The sequence below is a fragment of the Meles meles genome, chromosome 8 (genome assembly GCF_922984935.1).
Source record: "Meles meles chromosome 8, mMelMel3.1 paternal haplotype, whole genome shotgun sequence".
NCBI classification, from domain to species: Eukaryota; Metazoa; Chordata; class Mammalia; order Carnivora; family Mustelidae; genus Meles; species Meles meles.
Genome location: NC_060073.1, coordinates 20299413 through 20319328, shown reverse-complemented (window position 1 = coordinate 20319328; position 19916 = coordinate 20299413). Strand labels below are relative to the sequence as shown.

Genomic DNA, 19916 nt, shown 5'->3' with positions numbered 1-19916 from the left:
TGTCTCCCGCCCCCACCCCCCGGCCCCAGCTGGCGTCTGGGTCAGGAAAGCCCAAGCCTTGGCTGCACAGAACAGCTTTATAAGGGGCGCCAGTCACAGGTGTGCGTCGTAGTAATACTCGGCCATGTCTGGCCCATCTCGCTTGCGCTGCTGGGCCTGGGAGAGGAGGGGTCGAGGTCCTCGTGGCCAGGGGTGCTTGGGTCGAACCCCATAGTCTGAGGAGAGAAGAGGGTGTGGGTGGCAGGGGGAATCCACCAAGATCACCCCAGAATGGTGCCGTTTGGATGAAAAGCCCCCGAGGCTGGGTGTGGGTGCCCTCCCCTAGGGCATGTGTCCCGGGGGGGCACGCGGGGCGTGGGGAGGGGAGCGGCCGGGCAGGGCAGGGCTGAGATACTACCATCCACTAGGCCGGAAAGTGGCTGCGAGAGTTGCAGAGGGGCTGAAAATTCTTCAGGAACAGATCGCTGAGGCCTGCGGGAGGTGTTGGGATGCTCAGCCTGGGCCCTTGCAGGCCACTAACCACCCCCCCTGTGCAGGCTCAGGGTGGGGGACTGCGTGAGCCGCGACCCCCAGGACTAAGGCACCAGCCAGTCCTCCGGGAAGGGGAGCGGGAGGCAGCACGACAGAGCCCCACCTTCTGTGGGCCCCTGAGCCTGTGCCCCCGGTTGTTACCTCAGTGGCTGGGGGCGGAGGAGTGCAGCTGCCAGGACGAGGTAGAGGAGGAAGAGGCTCAGCCCAGCCCTGGGATGCAGAGCCCCCAGCATGGCGAGAACCATCACCTGTTCAGGTCCCTGTCCCCTGGCTTCTGCCTGCCCCTTTCCCTGGCAGAAGGACGGAACTGCTGCCCACTCCCCGGGCCGCCTCACAAAGGGCGGGGTTCCAGGGCTCGGCCAGGCCAGAAACGTCCACCGGAGCTTTGATCTTCATGTTGTCGACCCTGTCAGCCAACAGGTGCCAAACAGCTTCTGTCTCTAGTGTCACTGCCCACGGGTTAAAGGCATAGATTTTTGACATCTGACCTCCACTCATAGCCCCACCTTGCCTCCTGCGAGGGGGCCATGTCACAGTCGCGGGCCGCCTTCTCGTTTCTCAGGTAAGCTGCACACCTAGGTGCCCAAGGAGTGGGGCGCAGGAGAGGTCACGCGGAGACCCAGCCATTCCCACTCCGTCGGCCCCGGCCTCCAGCTGTCACCGCCCTGTCCCCCCCTCAGTGACGCCAGGACCGTCCTCCAGCCAGAGAGCACCAAGCAGGCCATTCAGCCCTGGCCCTGGGGGGTGGGGGGCGGGCTGCTCTAAGAGACCCCCCCCCCAGTTCCCCGAAGCTCCCAACAGCTCAGCCCGGGGGCTCCCCAAGCCCTGCCACCAACCCTGAGGCTGGACAGAGGGATTTTGAGTGGAAGCTTCCCCAGGGTAGAGACTAGTTTTGTTCGCGGCAGGATCCCCAGCCACAGCCAGTGGATGCTCAATAAAGATTTGTTGAATGAATCATTGCAACGTGCTAGCACGGAGCCGGGCTCCTCCCGGCTGGGGCGGGGCTGCCCAACCCATCAGAGCGCGAAGCCCAACCTCACGACTGAACCCCAGCCCACTCCAGACCTGTGCACTCAGAACCCGAGGGCTGAGCAGGGCTCTACGCTTTGGGAACCCCAGCGCTTCTTAGCAGACCTTCTGGGGGTCCAGCCCCGCACCCATAACTGCCCACGTGCCCAAGGCCGGAAGAGGGACATCCCTGGCTCCTGGTCCTCAGTAACCCCCAGGGTGACACGTGCTGGCATCTCCTTCAGACTGTGCCTGTGTGCTCTGAGCCCACACGCTAACCACTCAGTGGTCATCTCCCTTTCTGTGTCCTGGATACAGCTGTCCCTCAACAAGCCCGGGTCCCTGTCCTGTTCTCACCGCGGCCGGGAACCCACAGTTCTGGACACTCTGCCCAACTCAGTCCCTCGTCCCTCACCCTCCTTGCCTCTAAGATGCCACCGGCTCCCTCTCTAGCCACACCCACTCCCGAGCCTGACTGAATCCGGGCCCATCCACTGCTGGAGGATTCTGCCACCGTGTCCCTGTGCTCAGCCTCCAGCACTGCCCGATGGGAGCCCGTGCACCAGGCCACTGGGGTGAGGTGTATTTTTTTTAGCAAGTTTTTATTTGAGAGAGAGCACAAGCACAGCGAGGGGCAGAGGGAGAGGCAGACCCCTGCTGAGCAGGGAGCCTGATGAAGGGCTCCAACTTGATCCCCATGCGGGATTTGATTCTGGAACTCCGGGATCAGGACCTGAGCCTAAAGCAGATGCTTCACCGACTAAGCCACCCAGGCGTCCTGGGGATGAGGTTGAAAATGCTCCCTTCCCCGCTGCCTTCCAGAGGCAGGTCTGTCTCTTGCGACTCTCTGTGCACAATGTCGTCTCCCAGCCGAGGCCTGCAGGACACTGACACAGGGTCACCCCCGCTAGAACAGAGGCTTCCCTGACGGGTGTGCCCTCCACAAGCGTCCTCCCCGCCTCGGACCCAGCCTTCCTCAAGGACCCGCCCCTACCTGTTCTCACACCCCGCGTGCCTCATTTCCGTGTCTCTGCTGGTGGGTGAGTGCCGGGCGGGGAGGCCTGCTCTCCTCCAGCTGCACCGACAGCCCAGGCCAGACCCCACTTACAGGGCACATGCCCGGCAACAGTCAGGGCCCCAAGCTGTGACCCCCCCTGAAGGGCTTGTCCCTTCACTCTCCAGTCCTGGACCTGGATGTGCCTTCCCAAAGGCACGGGGGGGGGGGGGGGGAGCGGAGGAAGGCTGCCCCCCCCACGGTTCCCCCCAGAGCAACAGAGGAAGTGAGGCAAGGTAGAGGCTGGTGCGGATGGAGCCCTTGGAACTCAGAGGGCAGCTCATTGGGCTAGACACTGCAGCAGGAGAGGACAGTCTGTTCACAGCGGACAGGGGTGGCGGCTAGGAAGGGGATGGCCCAGGCAGATCGGCCAGGCTGCAGTCGCTCGGTCTGGGCACTTGCACCTTCCCCAGCAGCATGCGCGTGCGTGTGTGTGTGTGTGTGTGTGTGTGTGTGTGTGTGCAGCTCTGGGAGACGTGGCCTCCAGGGAGCTGGCAGGGAGCGTGCATGGAGACCCCAGCTCACACTCCCGAACCTGCACCTGCTCAGATTCTGAGCCCCTCTGACACGTGCCCCAGCGCTGGCCCCATGGCTGGCTGGTGCCTATGGGAAAAAACCTCCCACCATCAAATGGGGGCTGGGGGCTCTAGGGGTCACCGAACCAAGCTGGGCCCACCATTCACTAGGCTCCGGCACAGAGAGCCTGGCAGGCTGGAGCGACAGGGCCCTGCAGGGAGGGGGCAGACAGAGGCTCTGGCCAGAGGCCACACGGGCAGCTGTCACTGCCTGCCCAGCTGGGCCCTGTCTGTTGTCACCAGGGACCGGGGACAGAGGTGTGGGATTAACCTCCGCAGCTGCCATGGCCAGCAGCTTCCCACGCTCGCAGAGACCAGATCCCAGCTCTCTGTGGCTGGAGAAGCCCAGGCCCCCGTCCCAACGGAGGCTTCTCAGCCCAGGGATGAGGGGCAGGAGGCAGTGGCTCCGTGGCCAGAGATGTTCGGGAGGTGCTCGGGTGGCCCAGCTGCTGGTGGGGGTGCCAGGAGCGCTGGGCAGCGGGATGGAGACGCCACAGGCGGGCTCGCTGCCAGAGTCGGTTTATTAGGGTGAAGGGGCCCCGGGGGACCGAGCAGCTGGGACACCCCTGCCCCTCCCTGCACCCACTCCTGGGATGGGTCAGCCCCAACTGTAGAAATAAATTTTCTGCCAGGCCGGCAGGTAATCCATGAGCGGCCCTGCAACGAGAGGGAGTTCGGGGCTGAGGGCCAGAGTCTAACCTGGCCCCAACCTGACTCCACTCTACCTGAGGCCCTTCTCGGCCGCAGCGGCCCTAACCCGGCTGCTCACATCTGCTGGGCCACCCGCCCCACAGACTCTCCCACCTGCCCGCCCCTAGGAAAGCAACAGCAACAGCGACCTTTGTCCCCTTTGCAAAAAGACCCTCCGGCTTCAAGAAGCCACGGGGCTGGTCCCACTGTGGACACCGATGGCCTCTCTACTGCAGGGAGAGCTCCAAACAGCCTGGTGGGCACCAGAAAGCCCCAGAGAAGCCAGCGGTATACGGCTCCGGGGCCCCGGGGCAGCTAAGACTGACAGCCCAGGGTGGCCCTACACTTCTCCCAGGATAGGACACCCCCTTCCAGCCATCCCTGAGGCTCTACGGGCCAGCCTGGCCCTGCCCAGGAGCTGTCACCCACCCAACCTGACCTCTGGGCTCCCTCTCCTGTGTCAAGAATCAAATGACAAGGAGATAAAGAGACAACAGTCAAGGACACGGGCCACTGGACAGACCCGTGACACTCCATAATCATCACACCCCCATCCCGCACTTACTTGCCACCAGGCCAACGCCCGGAACATGGTCTGCCAGCAGCTGGAGCAGGAAGAGGATCCTCGCCCTGCAGAGAGACGAGCAGGAAGCAGGCTGAGTAGGGGGTCTGGGTGCCTATGACCCCGGCCACAGGCCTGGACCGCCCACAGCTCAGCTCCGGACTGGGCCTTACTCGCGGCACCACACACACTCCTCCCTGGTCCTGCCCTTCCTTCACCTGAGCCAACGCACTCCTGGGGCACCACACATGGGCCAGTCCCAGCACAGGGATGGTGAGGGCCCAGAAGGAAGGACAGCCCCACCTTTGAGAAGCCCCGTGAACCAGAAGAGCTGAGCCACACTGAAACCTCATGAGCCAATGGAGTGACCAGGCCCCCTGAGGGGGGCACACGCAGAGGAAGGGGCCAGGGCCAAGGCCTTATTTTTTTTTTTTTTAAGAGATGGCACTTTCCCATGGGAGGACCTGGGGTGACACAACAGTGCCAGGGATGGTAACAAGACAAATGATGACAAGACTCAGCATCTGTTGAGTGATTCTGTTCCAAGCACTCCCGTACGTCTGAGGTCACAGAAGGCCTCCCACAACCCCTTTGAGGCGGGCACGATCATGTCCCCGTTGTTCAGATGAGGCACAGAGAGGTTCAGTAACTTGCCCAAGGTCACACAACTGGAAGGCAGCCCGGCCCCAGAGATGACACTCGGTCTCTGACAGGAAGGACAGCGGGCTCCCCGCAGAGCCTGTGCCCCAGAGCTGCTCAGCAGCCCCCTCCCTGTCCTCTGTGGCAACAGGAATTTCTCTGGCAGGTTTCTAGACCTTTCTCAGTCTGAGCCACTGCTGTAAGGGTACTAGGCTGGTCTGCTCAGCAGGAGCCACACTAGAGGCTCGCCGCCTATGGGGCCACCTCTGCCTGTATGGTTGCCTCAAAATGCCTCAGTTCTGATATCCTGGGGCTACGCTTCCTCTGTAAAGGGCAGACCGTCTGTGAGGGGAGCTCATATGGTCCACGTAAGTCTCTGGAATATTCCTTCAGAGCAGGGAATGGGATTTGGCTTTACTAGCTTGTGAGCTTGCAAACTTAGCTGGAAACAGGGACTGCCAGGCCCGGCTGTTCTCACTGAGGTGGCATTAAGTGCGGCCCAAACTCACTTCCTACTGCCTCAGAAACAAAGCAAACCAAACCCAAACAGAGGCTGTGCCGTCGTAGTAGGAAATGTGATTCCGGTATGACGGTAGTCTTCCAGCAGAGGACTAGATGGGAGCCTCCGGTCTGTCTCCTGGCCCCTGTCGCCGTACAGCCCCCCCACCCCCACCCCAGATCACAGTCACACCCACCCGGCAGACCTTGGGGCACTTGGTCCCAAGCCACCCCCCACTTGCCGCCAGTGGGCCTGCTGAATGCGGCTAAGGCCGGAAGCTCTGGGCTCTCAAAGGAGACAAGAGCAGGGGCCGGGCAAGGTAGGGACAGGCTAAGAGAGAGCATGGCGGTGGCCCCTGGCTCTGCCAAAGGGCAGCTGGGCAGCTCGGTTTAAGGCGCCCAGTTTCTGTGAACCTCAAAGGCCTCTCTGCAATGTGGGGCTCTGAACCACTCAGCAGGAACAAAGGCCCCCCCCCACCACCATCCCCATGGCCCCACCCTCGGCACACTGTCCCTGCCCGAGTCCTGCACGCCCAGGGCTGGGCAAGGGGCCTGAACACCCCAAGGCAGTGGGTGCAGCCGGGCCAGGCCCAGGGTGGGCCTCGCCCCTCCTGGGGCCCGTCCTCACTCGGAGAAGCGGTCGTAGAACGGGGAGCGCAGCAGGTAGTAGAGCAGCAAGATGGTCCGTCGCCGCAGCTCCAGCCGCTCCCTCCGGCTCAGGCCCTTCCTGTCGCTCAGGAGGCTCAGGCTGGGGGCAGGAGGGAACGCGGTCAAGGCCAGCCATGGGGGAGGGGCCCTCCCATCTGCTCCGGTGGAGACAGGTCTGCAGCACGAAACCCAGCAGAGGGAGTGGTCTCCCCAGGCAGGCCCGGGCTCACCTGGTCACATCCACGACCCCAGAGAGGAGCCAGGGTGTCCACGACCGCTGACCCCACAGGCCCAGGCTGAGCACTGACGGCCATGGTGTCAAGGTCGTCTCCGGCACATGGCCCACCCCGCCCCCCGCTCCCCATCAGCCCGCCCTGCAGGGCTGGCTGGCCGTGGGCTGAGGATACGGTGCAGCAGCGGCCGGGCGATGTACAAGGACTCTGCGATGGTCTCCTGCAGGCCCAGAGGGGTGGGGGCGACACTCAGCTCCTCGCACTGCTGCTGCTGCTGCCGTCCGTCCCGCTGCTGGGGGGCTCCCCAGTGCCTGGAGTGCAGGGATGGGGCTAGAATACAAGGGCTGCGGCTGAGCATTCAGGCCCGGGCTGACCTCAGCCCTGAGGCGCTCAGGCCACAACATCCTACACTTACTGTTCTGGAGGGTTCGTACCACTCTGTTTGACCGTTTCCCCACGTACGACTGCTCCTGGCTGCCAGCGCTCTGGTCACCATCTAGCAGGGACAGACAGAAGGCCATGCTGTCAGAAGACTACGTTTCCAGCAGAGCCTGTGGAGAACACGTGTGCCGTGAACGCTCCTGGGGGGCTGAGGGGAGAACAGGTGAGTGTGGACAAGCCCAGACCGAGGCAGCGGCTGAGGCAGGACAAAGTGGCCAGCGCTGTGGGGTCAGCACCCTTCCCGCGTGGGGACAGCACGGCATCACCAGTGGCAGGGGAGCCAGCCAAGAAGCCAGACCTCCCGGGGACTGGAGGGAGGGAGGGCCCAGGCCTTCTCAGGCCTTTGCATTCAATATGACCAGGAGGAGAAGCAAAGAATGATCCCCATGGAGGGCCAGAAGCATCAGGCTAACCGGTAAGGAGTCCGAAGCCCCGAAGGGACAGATCTGCCGGGTACCCAACTGTGGCACTTGAGATACAGAACAAGGCCCATGGTTGGCAGGACCTCTGTCTCCCACTCATGCTGTCCCTCGTTCCTGCCACCCACAAAAAAGAATGAAGACTCTGGCGCCAGGAGTCCTGAGTTCAAGTTCTGATTTTGCCCCTAGCCTCATCCTTCTTTTTTTCCTCTGTACAATACAGGGGAATGAGAGCAAACTGAACTGGTGGGGACAGATGTGCTCCCTGAACACACAATACGCCACTCCCGCCGGCCTGCTCGAAACCCACGAATCAGTTCCATGTGCCAGGCCGCTCCAGAGAGTGGTGACAGCTTACCAGGGGGCCGTGCCTGGGTCTCCCTGTCCAGCGGAACAATGGGGGGTGAGGTCTGGAGGCCAGCCTTGAACCAGATCAGCAGGAACATCCGCAGGACAGCCCTGGGTTGGGAGTATGACAGGGCTGCGGGGGCGATGGCTAGCCAGCAGGGGGTCAGGGGCTCTGGTGAACCCCATCCGAACTGCTGGCCCGAGTCACCTCCACCCAGGACCTGCCCTCCTCAGTCCCGACGTACTTGGCCAGCTGGATGAGGGCGATGACAAGCCAACGGCCCACTTCACCCCACACCTTGGCGGCCCCCATCTCCATGAACACCTCCACGCACTCCAGCACGCTCAGCCATGTCAGCAGCTTCTGCTGGGACAGCGACTGCAAGGACCCCGGGCCAAGAGGTCAGGGCTGGGGGGACCAGTCCCAGGCCTTCCCCCTAGGGGAGGTGGATTTTCCCCTAAGACTACCCGTGTAGGCCTGAGTTCTCCAAGGGGCAGAGGCTACCCTACGCCTCTGAAACTCAGTCTCCTCATCTGAGATGGGGCACCAACAACTCGACCCTTCCCCTGATGAGATGGCCTGAACCTCAGCAGACGTGGGCACGTCTCACACTGAGACGGTAACACATGCTACACACGCAGGTTACTGCTTCACTCCCGAGTCCCAAAGCTTCCCGTCCTCAGCTCCTGCCAGAATTCTCACCACAGGCAACTTTTTCCGGAGCTCTCTCCGCAGGATCCCATCATTAAGCAGCACGAGCAGGTTAGAGGCAGAGTACACTGAGAGGGAGAGGTGTGGCCTTCAGGGGCTGGTCCTGCAGCCTCGCCACCCTCCCCCTTTCCCCAGAGCTGCAGGGATCACCTGCTACCTGCTCTACTCCTCCTGCCCCAGACTGTGTGGAAACCAACCCGCCTCCCCACCCACTTCCTCAGAGCTCCACGCTCCCCGGTAAGATCTCGTGTGGGTCGCTGGAACACGAAGGGATGGTTTGATCTCTGTGACAAAGCAGTGACTGCCCTGCCCCAGAGCCCTGTTTGGCCGGCTGCCCAGAACAGCCCCTCGCTCTCACAGCCATGGATGGGTGGTCTCGCCTCCTGGCCTCGTCTCTCTGCAGCCTACACCTGCCCAGAGGCAGCTCCAGTCTGAGGCTCCTCAAATGTGAGAAATCTGGGCTTGAATCCTGCCTCTGGGATCATCAGTAGCTGTCCCCTAACCTCACTGAGCTGTTCCTTTAACTGGACACTGAGGACAGTTACACTACCCACCTCCTATGACTACAGGGAGGATTAACTGGGCAAAGGCAGGCAAGGTACTTGGGTCAGAAGCCCGACCAGTCAAGGTCCCCAGATTTGTCTCTGGTCTATTGCGAGGGCGGGGGGGGGGGGGGGGTGGGCGTCAAGACAGTGGACTCTGGAACTGTGTCCGATTCAGCACAGGACCATGTAACGGAAAACCTAGGACTGCGGACCGGGGTGGTCCCCGCTCTGGGAAGCCTCGCCGCCCCCCACCCACCCCAGAGCCCCGCTCACCCAGCTCTGACAGCTCGTGCGAATCGGAGAAGCGACCTGGGGAGAAGGCACAGGAGGCGACGGTGAGCATTCGCCTCAGCCTGCGGCTTCGGGCGCAGACGTCCCCTCCCTATGCCCGACGGGAACCTGGACGGAACTTCTCAAGCACAGCGATCACTACCCTGACTCCGAAGGGAAGGGGCCAGTGGGGGTCAGGGGTCAGAGCCCCTAAGGGCTGGGGCAAAGGTCAGGGTAGCACCTGCCAGCAGGTAACTGAGGCCCCGCACTGCAGTCTCCAGCTGGGCCGTGGCGGCCGGATGACGAGTCACGTACTCCTGGTAGCGGAGGCTCAGAAGCCGCAGTTTCTCCATCCTGCCTTCGAGACGGATAGACTCACCGACCGACGGCACGACCAGCTGCAACACCCTGCTTCCTGCGCCCTCCTTCCTGCTTCCGGTCCTAAGCCCGCCTCTTCGTTGCTTAACTTCCGAGGGCGGGTGAACCACCCTTCACCCCATTGCCTAAATCACCTCCCTCCAGGGTAGCGCTTAGCAACTGCGGGCCTGATCCCGCCCTCCCTGCTCCTTCAGGTCATTGGTTAATACACTCTCCGCCCCCGACCCTCCCAGCGGCGTCGGGACCCGGTTCTTCCGCCTTCCGGGTGGGCGGCCCTTGCGCCTGCGCAGTTAGCAGTCAGGAAAGCTCCCGCGGTAGTCTGAGCAGTTCGTTCTAGAGAATGGACTAGGACCCTGGAGTCTTTCCAATAGAACGCCGAGAGGCTCGAACGGGAGGGCCGTATTTTAAGGGGCGGGGAGGTAGCTTGCTAAAGGAATTTCGATCAGACTTGAGGAGGCGCGGGGAGAGTCCTGGCAGGCGCCCTTTTGGCCACTTGCCTCGTCTCCCGACCCCCACCAGAGGCAATGCGGGAGAAACCGAGGCAAGGAAGAATCCAGCCCTCCACGCAGTCTCGATCCCTGGTCAGCCACTGTTAGTGCTGGGCTTCGGCTACAGTTCCCGCATGCACTGTGCGGGCGTGCAGTCCCATCCTCGCGGAGAAAACTGTTTCCGCCTTCGGTTCTTGGCTTGGGGTGACTTGGTCGAGTGCTTCCCTTCTCTGGGCCTCGAGTTTTCCCATCTGTAAAATGGTTTGAGGGGAGCCTTGGTCCTTGAACACGGGCTCAATCTCAGAGCGCTTTTCGGCCCTCGGATGCACCTCCCGGTCCTCAGCTGCTCCCCAAGGGACGGGCGAGAATACCGCGAATCTTCCCAAACCCGGCGGCCTCCCTGAAAGAGGCTGTGGCGGGACGGGAGCCGCCAGAGGCGGGGCATCTGACGCTCCGGGGAGGGCGCCACTGATTGGCTGTGGGGAAAGGGGCGGTGCCTGGACGGGGTCAAGGGTCTGAGCCTTTAGGGACAGGCCTAGCTGGTTCAGGGAACTCTGAAAGTAGTAACACGTTGTTTTACCCGATTCCCTCTACGGAATATTATCAGCAGGTGTGGAAAGGATCTGCTTAAGAACGCCCAGCCACATTCGAATCTTGCTGTAGTCTGACCACAGAGCCTAGACGGCTTCAACAACACGCCTCACTAGGAAGCCACAGCCCCTTCTAGACCTCCCCACTCCCTCACCCTCCTCTCCAGCTTCGTTTTCTTCTATATCAGGTGGGAAAACACAGCTGCCCTCCCTACTCATGCCAGGCAATGATGACCCAGGGAGATGTGTCCAGGGGCCTCAGGAGAGGCTAAAGTTCTTGGAGAACAGAAGGGGCAGTTGTGGGCATCATCAACACGGTTTCTCACCCCCTCCTGGATGCCAGGCTTACTCCTAGACCACTCTTTCTGGCAGCCTTGCCAGCTAGGTGTGAACTCCTTTTCACAGATGGGGAGTAAGAGGCCCCAGTAGGCGAAAGGACTTGTTCCAGGTCATGTGGCGTGGCGTTGGCCCAATGGACCACAACATGTGTCTCCCACAGCAGTGCCCTCTCTCCCACTGCCCACAGCCCAGCAAGGGCAGTGACACAGTGAGGCCACGTGGTCGTGAGTCTAGCTAGCAGCTGGGGTTAACACCAGGGCTCAGGGCGTTCAGTGTGGGGCTCTTTCTCCTTTCCTCCCTGTACCCCACCATCTTAATGAACCTGATTCCGAACCTCACCAGTGGGCACTCCTCCAGTCTCTCCCTCTGCAGCCGTGGAGAAAGTGAGGATAGGACGGGGAGTGTGAAGTGTCTGTGATACTCACAGGGCTGATGGGCCTGTGGTTCTGGGGAGAAAAGTTGTGGAGGACAGAGCAGCAGCATCCCCCAGACAGAGTGAGGGGCACTGGCCTCTGTTTCTCCACAGAGAAACTCTGTTTCCCTGCAGGACTGGGAGAGGAGAGCCAGCCCAGCCACTTGGGAAGCAGCAGGGTTGCCCGAATTTCCTCTCCAGATCTCAGGCCTGATTAGGTCCCAGAAACAAAGAATGGCCATGTGTGGAGGAGGTACTCAGCAAAGCCCCTCCCTGCTGGGTCCCTCTGCCTGGCATTGGTCACCCGGCTGGGATGGAAGGGCCTCTGGGCAAGTTGGGCCAGAACCTCCCATCGGTCGGCCCTGAGCCACGGGAGAAGAGAGCTAGACCAGTCTAACCAGTACAGAAGAGGTCACTGAGGCCCAGAGAGGGGGCCTGACCAGGCTAAGGTCACACAGCAAAGTCCTGGGCAGAGCTGGGTCAAACGAGGTTTCAGGCCTAGAAGACTGCCCTTTCATACGGCCACACCTGTCTCCCACTCCCCCTGCCCCAGAGCAACCTCTCGGAGGCCCAGGGAGGGTCTCAGCAAGCCGCTTCCCTTGAGTGGTAAGGTTAAGCGAGGGCTGGGGCCAGCCACGGTTAAGTTCTCCCGCCCCAGCTCCTGTCGCACTCCCTGGCCAGGCCCTGACTGTGTGTTCTACCCTCTCGCTCACATTACCCACCCTCACTCCCATCCCCAGTCTCTGTTGAGGGGCTTGGGGAGGAATTCATCCACCTGTACTCCAGCTCCAGGCTAGAGATGAGGGCCAGAGGGGCTGAAGGCTCAAAGTTCCAAGCGCCAGGATAGCCTCTGCATCCCCATCTCCTTTTAATTCCCAGATGTGCAGGGAGCCACCATCAGTCTCCATGGCAACCGTGACCCCGGCCTCCCAAACTGAACCTTCCTGGAAAACCCCCATCTCCCAGAGAAAGGTATCCTGGAGTCTTGGAGGAGGAGACTTGAGGGGGTCTCATGCTGGACTGCTTTCCACAGCTTCTTTTGGGTTGGGATCTCCCAGACCCTCATTTTCACAGGTGAAGTGGCGCTAACCCAGCTGGCAGAGAGGCCTGGGGCATTCCGTCCACTTTCAGCACCGACTTAGTGCTCTGTTGGTGCTGGACACTGGCTGGGCTCCCGGGCCGGCACAGGACAAGATAGACAAGGCTCCAGGCCCAGGAGCAGCCTTCTTCTAGGCGGGGAGACCTGCTGTAAACAGGTCCACAAGGTCAACTTCCAGGAGGGCTAGGAATAAAATAAACCGAGGGAGGTGGAAGGAGGAGCCCGCCTTTGGGAAGGTGGGGGTAGGCGATCTGGTGGAATCCAGGCAGGAGGAACATCAGGGGCAAGTCCCGGGGCAGGAAGCCTTAGAGAAGAGCGGCGGGACACTTTGCCTTCAGGGAAGAGCCTAGGAAGGGGTCTGGGTGTTGGAACAGGTCACTTCCCTCCTCGGGAGAATAACGCCTGCGTCACAGGACCGAGGGGAGGGTTAACCGAGATGAGAGGCTCGGCAAACCTCAGCACCCGGCCTGGCACGGATGTGCGCTCAGCCAGCCATCCGTGACTGTTCTCCTTCACGGGCCAGAGCGCCCACCGCTCCCTCCAGGGCCGAGGCCGGGCTGCGGTCGGCTGCGGGCTGCGAGGTGGGGCCGAGTCAGAGATCCAGTCCCAGCCTCAGTCACAAGGCGCAGGTCTAGGCAGGGTGGGGAATCCCGGTCCCCGCGTCAGGGAGGCCCCTCGCCAGCTCCCGGGCAGGAGTCGATCTTCGCAAGGCGGCTTTGTCCGTGTTGCCAGAAATGAATGGGGGTGGGGCGGCCCGGGAGCTCCAGGTGTTTTGCAGCTCTTGGGCAGGGCTCGGCCAGCCCCGCCTCCAGTGACCGGAGCAGGTGTCCCGGACCCTCGAGGCCCCGCATTCCACTCCTTCCGCCTTAACCCAGCCGTCCCTTTGATCCCGGGCCCGGGGTCACGGGCCCCTCCCCCGATGGGAGGTTAAGAGAAGGAGATGGGGCCTCAGAGCTGGAAGAGGGGGATGGGCTCAGGGCAGGTGGCGGGGACCGTGCCTTCCTGGGTGGCTGCCCCCGCTCCCTCCAGCCATCCCGGGGGTTCCCCGGGTTCCTCCCGGGTTTTGGGGGAGCGTCGGATGCCGGAGCGGAGGGCGGGGCCAGCCACCCCACAACCTCTGGGGTCTCCCCGCCCCTTTGGGCTCAGCCAAGCGGAGGTGAAACCTGAACCCAGGTTGGGGGCGGGGCTGGCTCCTGCTCTGGACGGGCCTGGCCTGCGCCTCCACCTCCTTCCCCTGCACCCCGGCCGCCTTCTGGAAGAGGAAGGTCGGGGTTCCCTAGCCGCTGGAGCAGGTGAGGTGGCGACTGAGAGCGGGACGGAGGACCAGGCGGCCGTCGGGCCTCGTCGCCCAAAGCTGATCCTCCTGCCTCCCTCCCCGATCCTCAGGGACCGCGATGGAGCCCGCAGCCCGGGGTCGCGCCCCGCCCTGAGCGCCCGCCGGCAGCTATGCTGCCCCGAGGGCGCCCCCGGGCGCTGGGGGCCGCGGCGCTGCTGCTCCTGCTGCTTCTGATCGGATTCTTCCTGTTCGGCGGGGACTTGGAGTGTGAGCGCGGCGAGCGCGGAGCCGAGCGGAGGGGCCTGGGATCCTTCCCCTGCCCGCTGACGCCACGTGTCTCTGCAGTCGGGCGGCAGCCGAGCTCTGGTGCCCTAGACGGAGACCCGTCAGCGGGCCGCTGGGGCCACAACCACTCGGACTGCGTCCCGCCGCCGCCGCCACTGCAGAGGTGCGAGGTAGGTGAGCGCGGCCCCTGGCGGCGGAAATCTCAGGGGCGCCGCGCCCCCAGCCGGGCCTCCTGGGCACCTGTGGGAATGGCGACACCTGGAGAGGCTCCGCCAGGTGGCTCTGACACTGACCAGCCGGCCGGGGACGCCTCCCCTGCTCCCGGCCTTAGTTTCCCCTTTTGTGAAATATGGGTGGACTCCTGCTCCGCGTGCCCCCACCCCAGTCTTCCTTAGCTCTGTTGCGGGCTGGGCCCTGCTGCCCTAGGCCTGGCTAGCCCCGTCGTAGGCTCCGGTGGGCGAGGGGCTTCTGCTCACCTTGTCATCCCCTCCCCAGCTCTTGCACGTGGCCATCGTGTGTGCGGGACACAACTCCAGCCGAGACCTCGTTACCCTGGTGAAGTCTGTGCTCTTCTACAGGTATAACCAGGTGTCTAGGTGGGGGGTGGGGAGTCAGCAGTGGGGAAGGGAATGCAGGCTTGGGCGGGATCTGGGAGCTCCAGTGACCCCATCTGCACCACAGGGACAGTGTCCCTTCCTCCCTTGAAGGTGGTTCTAACCTTCAAGCATCCGAAGCTGGGGACGGAAAAGCTCTGCAGAAGCTTGTGCTTCCACTTCTGAGCCCCTCCGGTGGGTCTTGGCCTGAGTTCTTCTTTCTTGGGCCTATCAGCTTTCCTCACCTGTCCTTCCCAAAGGAAAAACCCGCTGCACTTCCATCTGGTGACTGACGCCGTGGCCAGGAACATTCTGGAGATGCTCTTCTACACGTGGATGGTGCCCGCTGTCCGGGTCAGCTTCTATGACGCAGAGGAGCTCAAGGCAGGGGCCCTGGCCCTTCTGGACTTCTTTCTGGTGGTGCCCAGTCCTTTCCTTCGTCCCAGGGCATCGGGGGTGGGGCGTGGGGGAGAGGTTCGAGCTGCCTTGGACCCCCCCAATCCCATCATACCCACAGAAGCTCAAATCCCTCATCCTCCCTGGGGCCCATGCCTTCTTCCCCCCCATGTCACCCCCGGCGTCTGTTCTGGCCCTCATAGGCCCTTCTCTGCCAGGTTCAAGCCCTGTCTTTCCTATCCGCCCCCCACAGCCCCAGGTCTCCTGGATCCCCAACAAGCACTACTCTGGCCTGTACGGCCTCATGAAGCTAGTGCTGCCTGCTGCCCTGCCCCCTGACCTGGCCCGTGTCATTGTCCTGGACACAGATGTCACCTTCGCCTCTGATATCGCAGAGCTCTGGGCACTCTTTGCTCACTTTTCTGGTGAGAGGCCTGGGACCCAGCCCCAGCCAGTCCCCCCTCCCCAGCCTGTCCAGGCCCAGCTGTGGCCTAGCCCTGAGCCGAGGGCCAGTGGCAGCCTCAGGCAGCTCCCTCATGCCCTCCCCTCCCAGACGAGCAGGTGATTGGTCTTGTGGAGAATCAGAGCGACTGGTACCTGGGCAACCTCTGGAGGAACCACAGGCCCTGGCCTGCCTTGGGCCGGGGATTTAACACAGGTGGGACAGTGGTGAGGGGAGGCGGGAGGGGTGACCACTGGTCAGGGCACAGAATGCTAGGGGACCCCCCCCCAAAGAATAGTGCTATGGACACCAGAAGAAGAGCTGGAAAATAGTTCCAACCTTGGCTGTGCTGGATGACTTTGGCCAAGACACCTGGTACCCCTGGGCCTCTTGATTTCTCATCCATGAAATGGGGATGATGTTGCCAGCTGAGGGATCACTTGAGTGGGAGAGGATGGCTGTGGAGGTGCTCTGTAAGCTGGGCGGTGCCCCCTTCACCCCCAAAAGGAATGATGGTTGACTGAGGTGGTCCATGCTCCTGTCCGAACAGTCAGAAAATACCAATAAGTCAAAAAGTAGACATTCAAAAGACATCTTCATGAACCCTGACCCCAGGAGCAAGGTTAGCCTAGGTGGGCATGACGACCCCTTCTCCCGGGCAGGTGTGATCCTCCTGCGGCTGGACCGGCTCCGGCAGGCTGGCTGGGGGCAGATGTGGAAGCTGACGGCCACACGGGAGCTTGTCACCCTGCTGGCCACCTCACTGGCCGACCAGGTCTGGAGGGGGGGACCTCTGACGGGGAGCGATGGGAGGGTGAGGGGGGCAGGCTCTGGGCCACGACACGATGGCTGTCTCTGCCCAGGACATCTTCAATGCCGTAATCAAGGAACACCCAGGGTTGGTGCGGCCCCTGCCCTGCATCTGGAACGTTCAGCTGTCAGACCACACGCTGGCTGAGCGCTGCTACTCGGGGGCATCTGATCTCAAGGTCAGTGGGGTGGGGGCCGAGCGGTGGGCTTCTGGTCCCTGCACCCATCCCCCGAACACCACCCTCCTGGGTCCCAGGTAATCCACTGGAACTCACCCAAGAAGCTTCGCGTGAAGAACAAGCACGTGGGATACTTCCGCAACCTCCACCTGACCTTCCTGGGGTATGACGGCAACCTCCTTCGGAGAGAGCTCTTCGGCTGCCCCAGCCCACCCCCGTCCGGGGCCGAGCAGGTGAGGGCGCCGCCTTCCCCCCCCCTTGGGGAGGCTCTGCCCTCTCCCTGCTCTGATGGGACCCGGCCTCTTCTGGGACTTGCCCTCCCCACCTAGCCCCAGCGCTAGTCTCCCCGAAACCCTCTCAGGTGCAGCAGGCCCTGGCGCACCTGGAAGAGGAAGATGCCTGCTTCGAGTTCCGGCAGCAGCAGCTCACCGTGCACCGCGTGCACCTGACCTTCCTGCCCCACGAGCCACCGCATCCCCGGCCTCACGATGTCACGCTGGTGGCCCAGCTCTCTATGGACCGGTGAGAGTACCGGGGAGCAAGGCAGGGGCTGGGACGGGGGATTCTGAGAGGACGGTTTTGGTGGGTGGGAGGAAGAGCTCTCGCTCGCTGCCTGAGGCTTGAGGAGTTCCTGGATCCGGAGACACGGGCTGTGGTTAAGAGCTTGGGTGACTGGGCACCGACGTCCGTACCTGGGGGACCACGGGCAAGTCTTCATATCTCCAGCCTTTGCTGTTCTTACCTGTTCCCTGGGAAGGGGCCCCCTTGTGGGGTCGTTGTGCAGGTCAGGTAAGACCAGCTTAGAAAGGCCCGGGAAGGTGCTCGGTCACCCACGGGAAGGGGTGTCTGCGGCAGCTGCCCCGGAGAGCTGCCCCAGCGGGCTGACCACCCCCCTCGCCCCAGGCTGCAGATGCTGGAAGCCCTGTGCAAGCACTGGCCGGGCCCCATGAGCCTGGCCTTGTACCTCACAGACGCAGAGGCCCAGCAGTTCCTGCGTTTTGTCGAGGCCTCGGCAGTGCTCTCTGCCCGGCAGAACGTGGCCTACCACGTGGTGTACCGCGAGGGTCCCCTCTATCCCGTCAACCAGCTGCGGAACGTGGCATTGGCCCAGTCCCTCACGCCTTTCGTCTTCCTCAGCGACATTGACTTCCTGCCTGCCTATTCCCTCTACGACTACCTCAGGTGGGCCCAGGGAGGGGGGAGAGGAGCGGCAGACGGGTGTGTGTGGACTGGGACCCTAGGCAAGTGTGTGGTGGCTCCTTTGTGGGCCCCCATGTCCCCTGTAAGATGGGGTTCATAGCGGCGTGGAGGGGCCGCATCAGTTCTCCGGGCTGCCATTGGAGAGGAGGGGAGGCTGGGTTCTGCGGCAAAGGAAAGGGAATCGCTGGGCCCGGAGCCTTCCTCGCCTCCCGCGCTCATGGGCGCTCCCCGCTCAGGGCCTCCATTGAGCAGCTGAAGCTGGGCAGTGAGCGGAAAGTGGCCCTGGTGGTGCCCGCGTTCGAGACCCTGCACTACCGCTTCCGCTTCCCCGGTTCCAAGGCTGAGCTGCTGGCCTTGCTGGACTCTGGTTCTCTCTACACCTTCAGGTAGGGGAGGCCCCTGCTCGGCTCTGCTCCCCTGCCCATACGGCGCCCCCCACCCTCTCACCGAGGCCCATCCTGTTCCACAGGTACCACGAGTGGCCCCGGGGTCACGCACCCACAGACTATGTCCGCTGGCGGGAGGCTCAGACCCCATACCGGGTACAGTGGGCCGCTGACTACGAGCCCTACGTGGTGGTGCCTCGTGATTGTCCCCGCTATGATCCCCGATTTGTAGGCTTTGGCTGGAACAAGGTGGCCCACATCGTGGAGCTGGATGCACAGGTGAGGAGCTGCCTTACTGCCTCCAGTTTCAATTTGGATACCTCCAGGCCCAGGGGGCTCACTACACCTCGGCTCGCCACACCGCACCCTTAAGCAGTACTATTAGAAATTTCACTGGTGTAGAACTAAAATCTGCCCTTTGACCCTTACTTTGGCTATTAGAGGCGATCAGATAAGTCTGCTCCCCATCCCCCAGAGCTGCAGCCCTCCCCCGAGCCAGGCAATGGATGTCCATCTGCTTCTGTCCTATAGGAATACGAGCTCCTGGTGCTCCCCGAGGCCTTCACCATCCACCTGCCGCACGCCCCAAGCCTTGACATCTCTCGCTTCCGCTCCAGCCCCACCTATCGTGACTGCCTCCAGGTCCTCAAGGATGAGTTCCACCAGGACTTGTCCCGCCACTACGGGGCTGCTGCCCTCAAATACCTCACTGCCCTGCAGCCGCCCCGAGGCCCTGCCTGACCTCCCGGAGGCTGGGCCTGCATGGCTCACCCCTGCGCTTCCCCTTGGCTCTCACCGGCTCCCTGTAGACACTGGAGCAACCCGGCCGCCCTCTCTACCCCCACTGCTACTTAAATTATTGAAGGTCTCGGTAGAAAGGGCTTCTGTTGGAGCACCTGTGGGGCGGGTCCTGGGGGCCTCCCCTTGCTGCTACAGCTGGTGTCTACTCTCCTGGTGCCCCAGCTGTTTGGGGCTGGTTCCCCCAGCTTCATCTGTACATCCCTTTTTTGTAATTAAAGTTCTTCAAGCTCTTTTTCATGTTTCATCTGGTTTGGGGCATGAGGGTGTGGGTCAGCCGGGAAGGGGCTGAGTCTCCCCGGAGTTGCAGGAGGGCGGGGACCCGAGTGTGACCTGCCCACCCTCCCCTGCCCCAAACCCAACACCATGAGGCTGAGAGACTTTATTTGGCTTTATTTAGTAAAATGTTAAAATAAATAAATACAAATTGATCAGCTGCTCTGGATCCCCCCCCACCCCCTCAAAACAAAAATGAAACAAACAAAAACAAAAACTTTGAAGCACAAAACTCCAAATACAAGTTCTACCAAGACTGAAATCACAAAGGGCGTGGACAAGAGACAGGATTGGGGGCTGGCTGGCTCTTTTCTGCTCGGAGCTCACTGACCTCTGGCTGCCCGTCCTGTCCTGCCTGACTGCAGCTTACCCTGGGCTGAAGACCCAATGACACAGAGGTGCAGAGGCCAAAGGCTGCTGTGGGGAGTGGGGGAGTCCTCAGGGAGGAAGGGCCTCGTGGGAGGGGGAGCAAAGCAGAATTTGTGACCCTGCCCTTCCTCTGCGAGGGCGATTTTTCAGTTCTACCCTGGCTCTCTGGAGGGGCTGACCTTGTGGCCTCCCCTTCACTAATGCCTGAGGGCCAGGGCTGTCTTCCCCGGGGCCATCCCCTCCCTTGGAGAGGAGCGGACACCGAGGACGGCTGTAAGCCAGGGTGCGAATGGGTCTCCTGTTTCCCGCCAGGGTGCCCAGCTGAGGGGTGGGGGCGAGGCCCACAGTCCTTTACACTGAGCAAAGTTGCCCCTATCCAACAGAAGCCATGGAACCTGGAGAACACAGGGCCTGGAGAATACCTGGG

The 19916-nt window shown here is 62.3% G+C and overlaps 3 protein-coding genes across 8 annotated transcripts; 1 reads left to right on the top strand and 2 right to left on the bottom strand.

The window, feature by feature from the left end:
* Positions 1-58: 58 nt before the first annotated feature.
* Positions 59-1697, bottom strand: C8H11orf94 (chromosome 8 C11orf94 homolog). The gene is made up of 3 exons (XM_046017401.1): positions 673-1697; positions 398-471; positions 59-215 (listed from the first exon to the last, which is right to left on the bottom strand). The coding sequence occupies exons 1-3, from the start codon at positions 774-776 to the stop codon at positions 94-96; spliced, it is 300 nt and encodes a 99-aa protein (XP_045873357.1). The 5' UTR covers positions 777-1697; the 3' UTR covers positions 59-93.
* Positions 1698-2155: 458 nt separating this feature from the next.
* On the bottom strand, positions 2156-10462 carry PEX16 (peroxisomal biogenesis factor 16). 3 transcript variants are annotated; one of them, XM_046017399.1, is made up of 11 exons: positions 9489-10462; positions 9177-9212; positions 8350-8426; positions 7892-8025; positions 7657-7757; positions 6854-6934; positions 6613-6768; positions 6436-6512; positions 6186-6305; positions 4424-4488; positions 2156-3825 (listed from the first exon to the last, which is right to left on the bottom strand). In XM_046017399.1, the coding sequence occupies exons 4-11, from the start codon at positions 7963-7965 to the stop codon at positions 3435-3437; spliced, it is 1065 nt and encodes a 354-aa protein (XP_045873355.1). In that variant the 5' UTR covers positions 7966-8025; positions 8350-8426; positions 9177-9212; positions 9489-10462; the 3' UTR covers positions 2156-3434. The 3 variants fall into 3 exon arrangements, with proteins under 3 accessions (XP_045873355.1, XP_045873354.1, XP_045873356.1); XM_046017398.1 differs by having other exon boundaries at positions 9415-10460; XM_046017400.1 differs by having other exon boundaries at positions 3636-3825; positions 6436-6508; positions 9415-10452.
* A 2247-nt stretch (positions 10463-12709) lies between these two features.
* On the top strand, positions 12710-19079 carry LARGE2 (LARGE xylosyl- and glucuronyltransferase 2). 4 transcript variants are annotated; one of them, XM_046017670.1, is made up of 14 exons: positions 12710-13771; positions 13866-14210; positions 14536-14618; positions 14894-15050; positions 15283-15454; positions 15583-15687; positions 16134-16246; positions 16335-16460; positions 16538-16693; positions 16822-16982; positions 17364-17642; positions 17897-18046; positions 18130-18325; positions 18578-19079. In XM_046017670.1, exons 2-14 carry the CDS (start codon positions 13926-13928, stop codon positions 18785-18787), a joined length of 2193 nt encoding a protein of 730 aa, XP_045873626.1. In that variant the 5' UTR covers positions 12710-13771; positions 13866-13925; the 3' UTR covers positions 18788-19079. The 4 variants fall into 4 exon arrangements, with proteins under 4 accessions (XP_045873626.1, XP_045873628.1, XP_045873629.1 ...); XM_046017672.1 differs by having other exon boundaries at positions 12711-13771; positions 14894-14987; XM_046017671.1 differs by having other exon boundaries at positions 12712-13771; positions 14894-15017.
* The last annotated feature ends 837 nt before the right edge of the window (positions 19080-19916 follow it).

Excerpts from the sequence above, each read along its gene's own strand:
- PEX16 (XM_046017398.1), bottom strand. The coding sequence starts at position 9,526 with ATGGAGAAACTGCGGCTTCTGAGCCTCCGCTACCAGGAGTACGTGACT. Across the intron at positions 9,213-9,414 it reads CCTCAGTTACCTGCTGGCAG|GTCGCTTCTCCGATTCGCAC; the intron begins GTGCTACCCTGA and ends CCTTCTCCCCAG. Across the intron at positions 4,489-6,185 it reads TTCTACGACCGCTTCTCCGA|GGCGAGGATCCTCTTCCTGC; the intron begins GTGAGGACGGGC and ends GTCTCTCTGCAG.
- C8H11orf94 (XM_046017401.1), bottom strand. The coding sequence starts at position 776 with ATGGTTCTCGCCATGCTGGGGGCTCTGCATCCCAGGGCTGGGCTGAGC. Across the intron at positions 472-672 it reads CTCCGCCCCCAGCCACTGAG|GCCTCAGCGATCTGTTCCTG; the intron begins GTAACAACCGGG and ends CACCTCCCGCAG. Across the intron at positions 216-397 it reads ACTTTCCGGCCTAGTGGATG|ACTATGGGGTTCGACCCAAG; the intron begins GTAGTATCTCAG and ends TTCTCTCCTCAG.
- LARGE2 (XM_046017670.1), top strand. The coding sequence starts at position 13,926 with ATGCTGCCCCGAGGGCGCCCCCGGGCGCTGGGGGCCGCGGCGCTGCTG. Across the intron at positions 14,619-14,893 it reads AAGTCTGTGCTCTTCTACAG|GAAAAACCCGCTGCACTTCC; the intron begins GTATAACCAGGT and ends TCCTTCCCAAAG. Across the intron at positions 15,051-15,282 it reads CCCTTCTGGACTTCTTTCTG|CCCCAGGTCTCCTGGATCCC; the intron begins GTGGTGCCCAGT and ends CGCCCCCCACAG.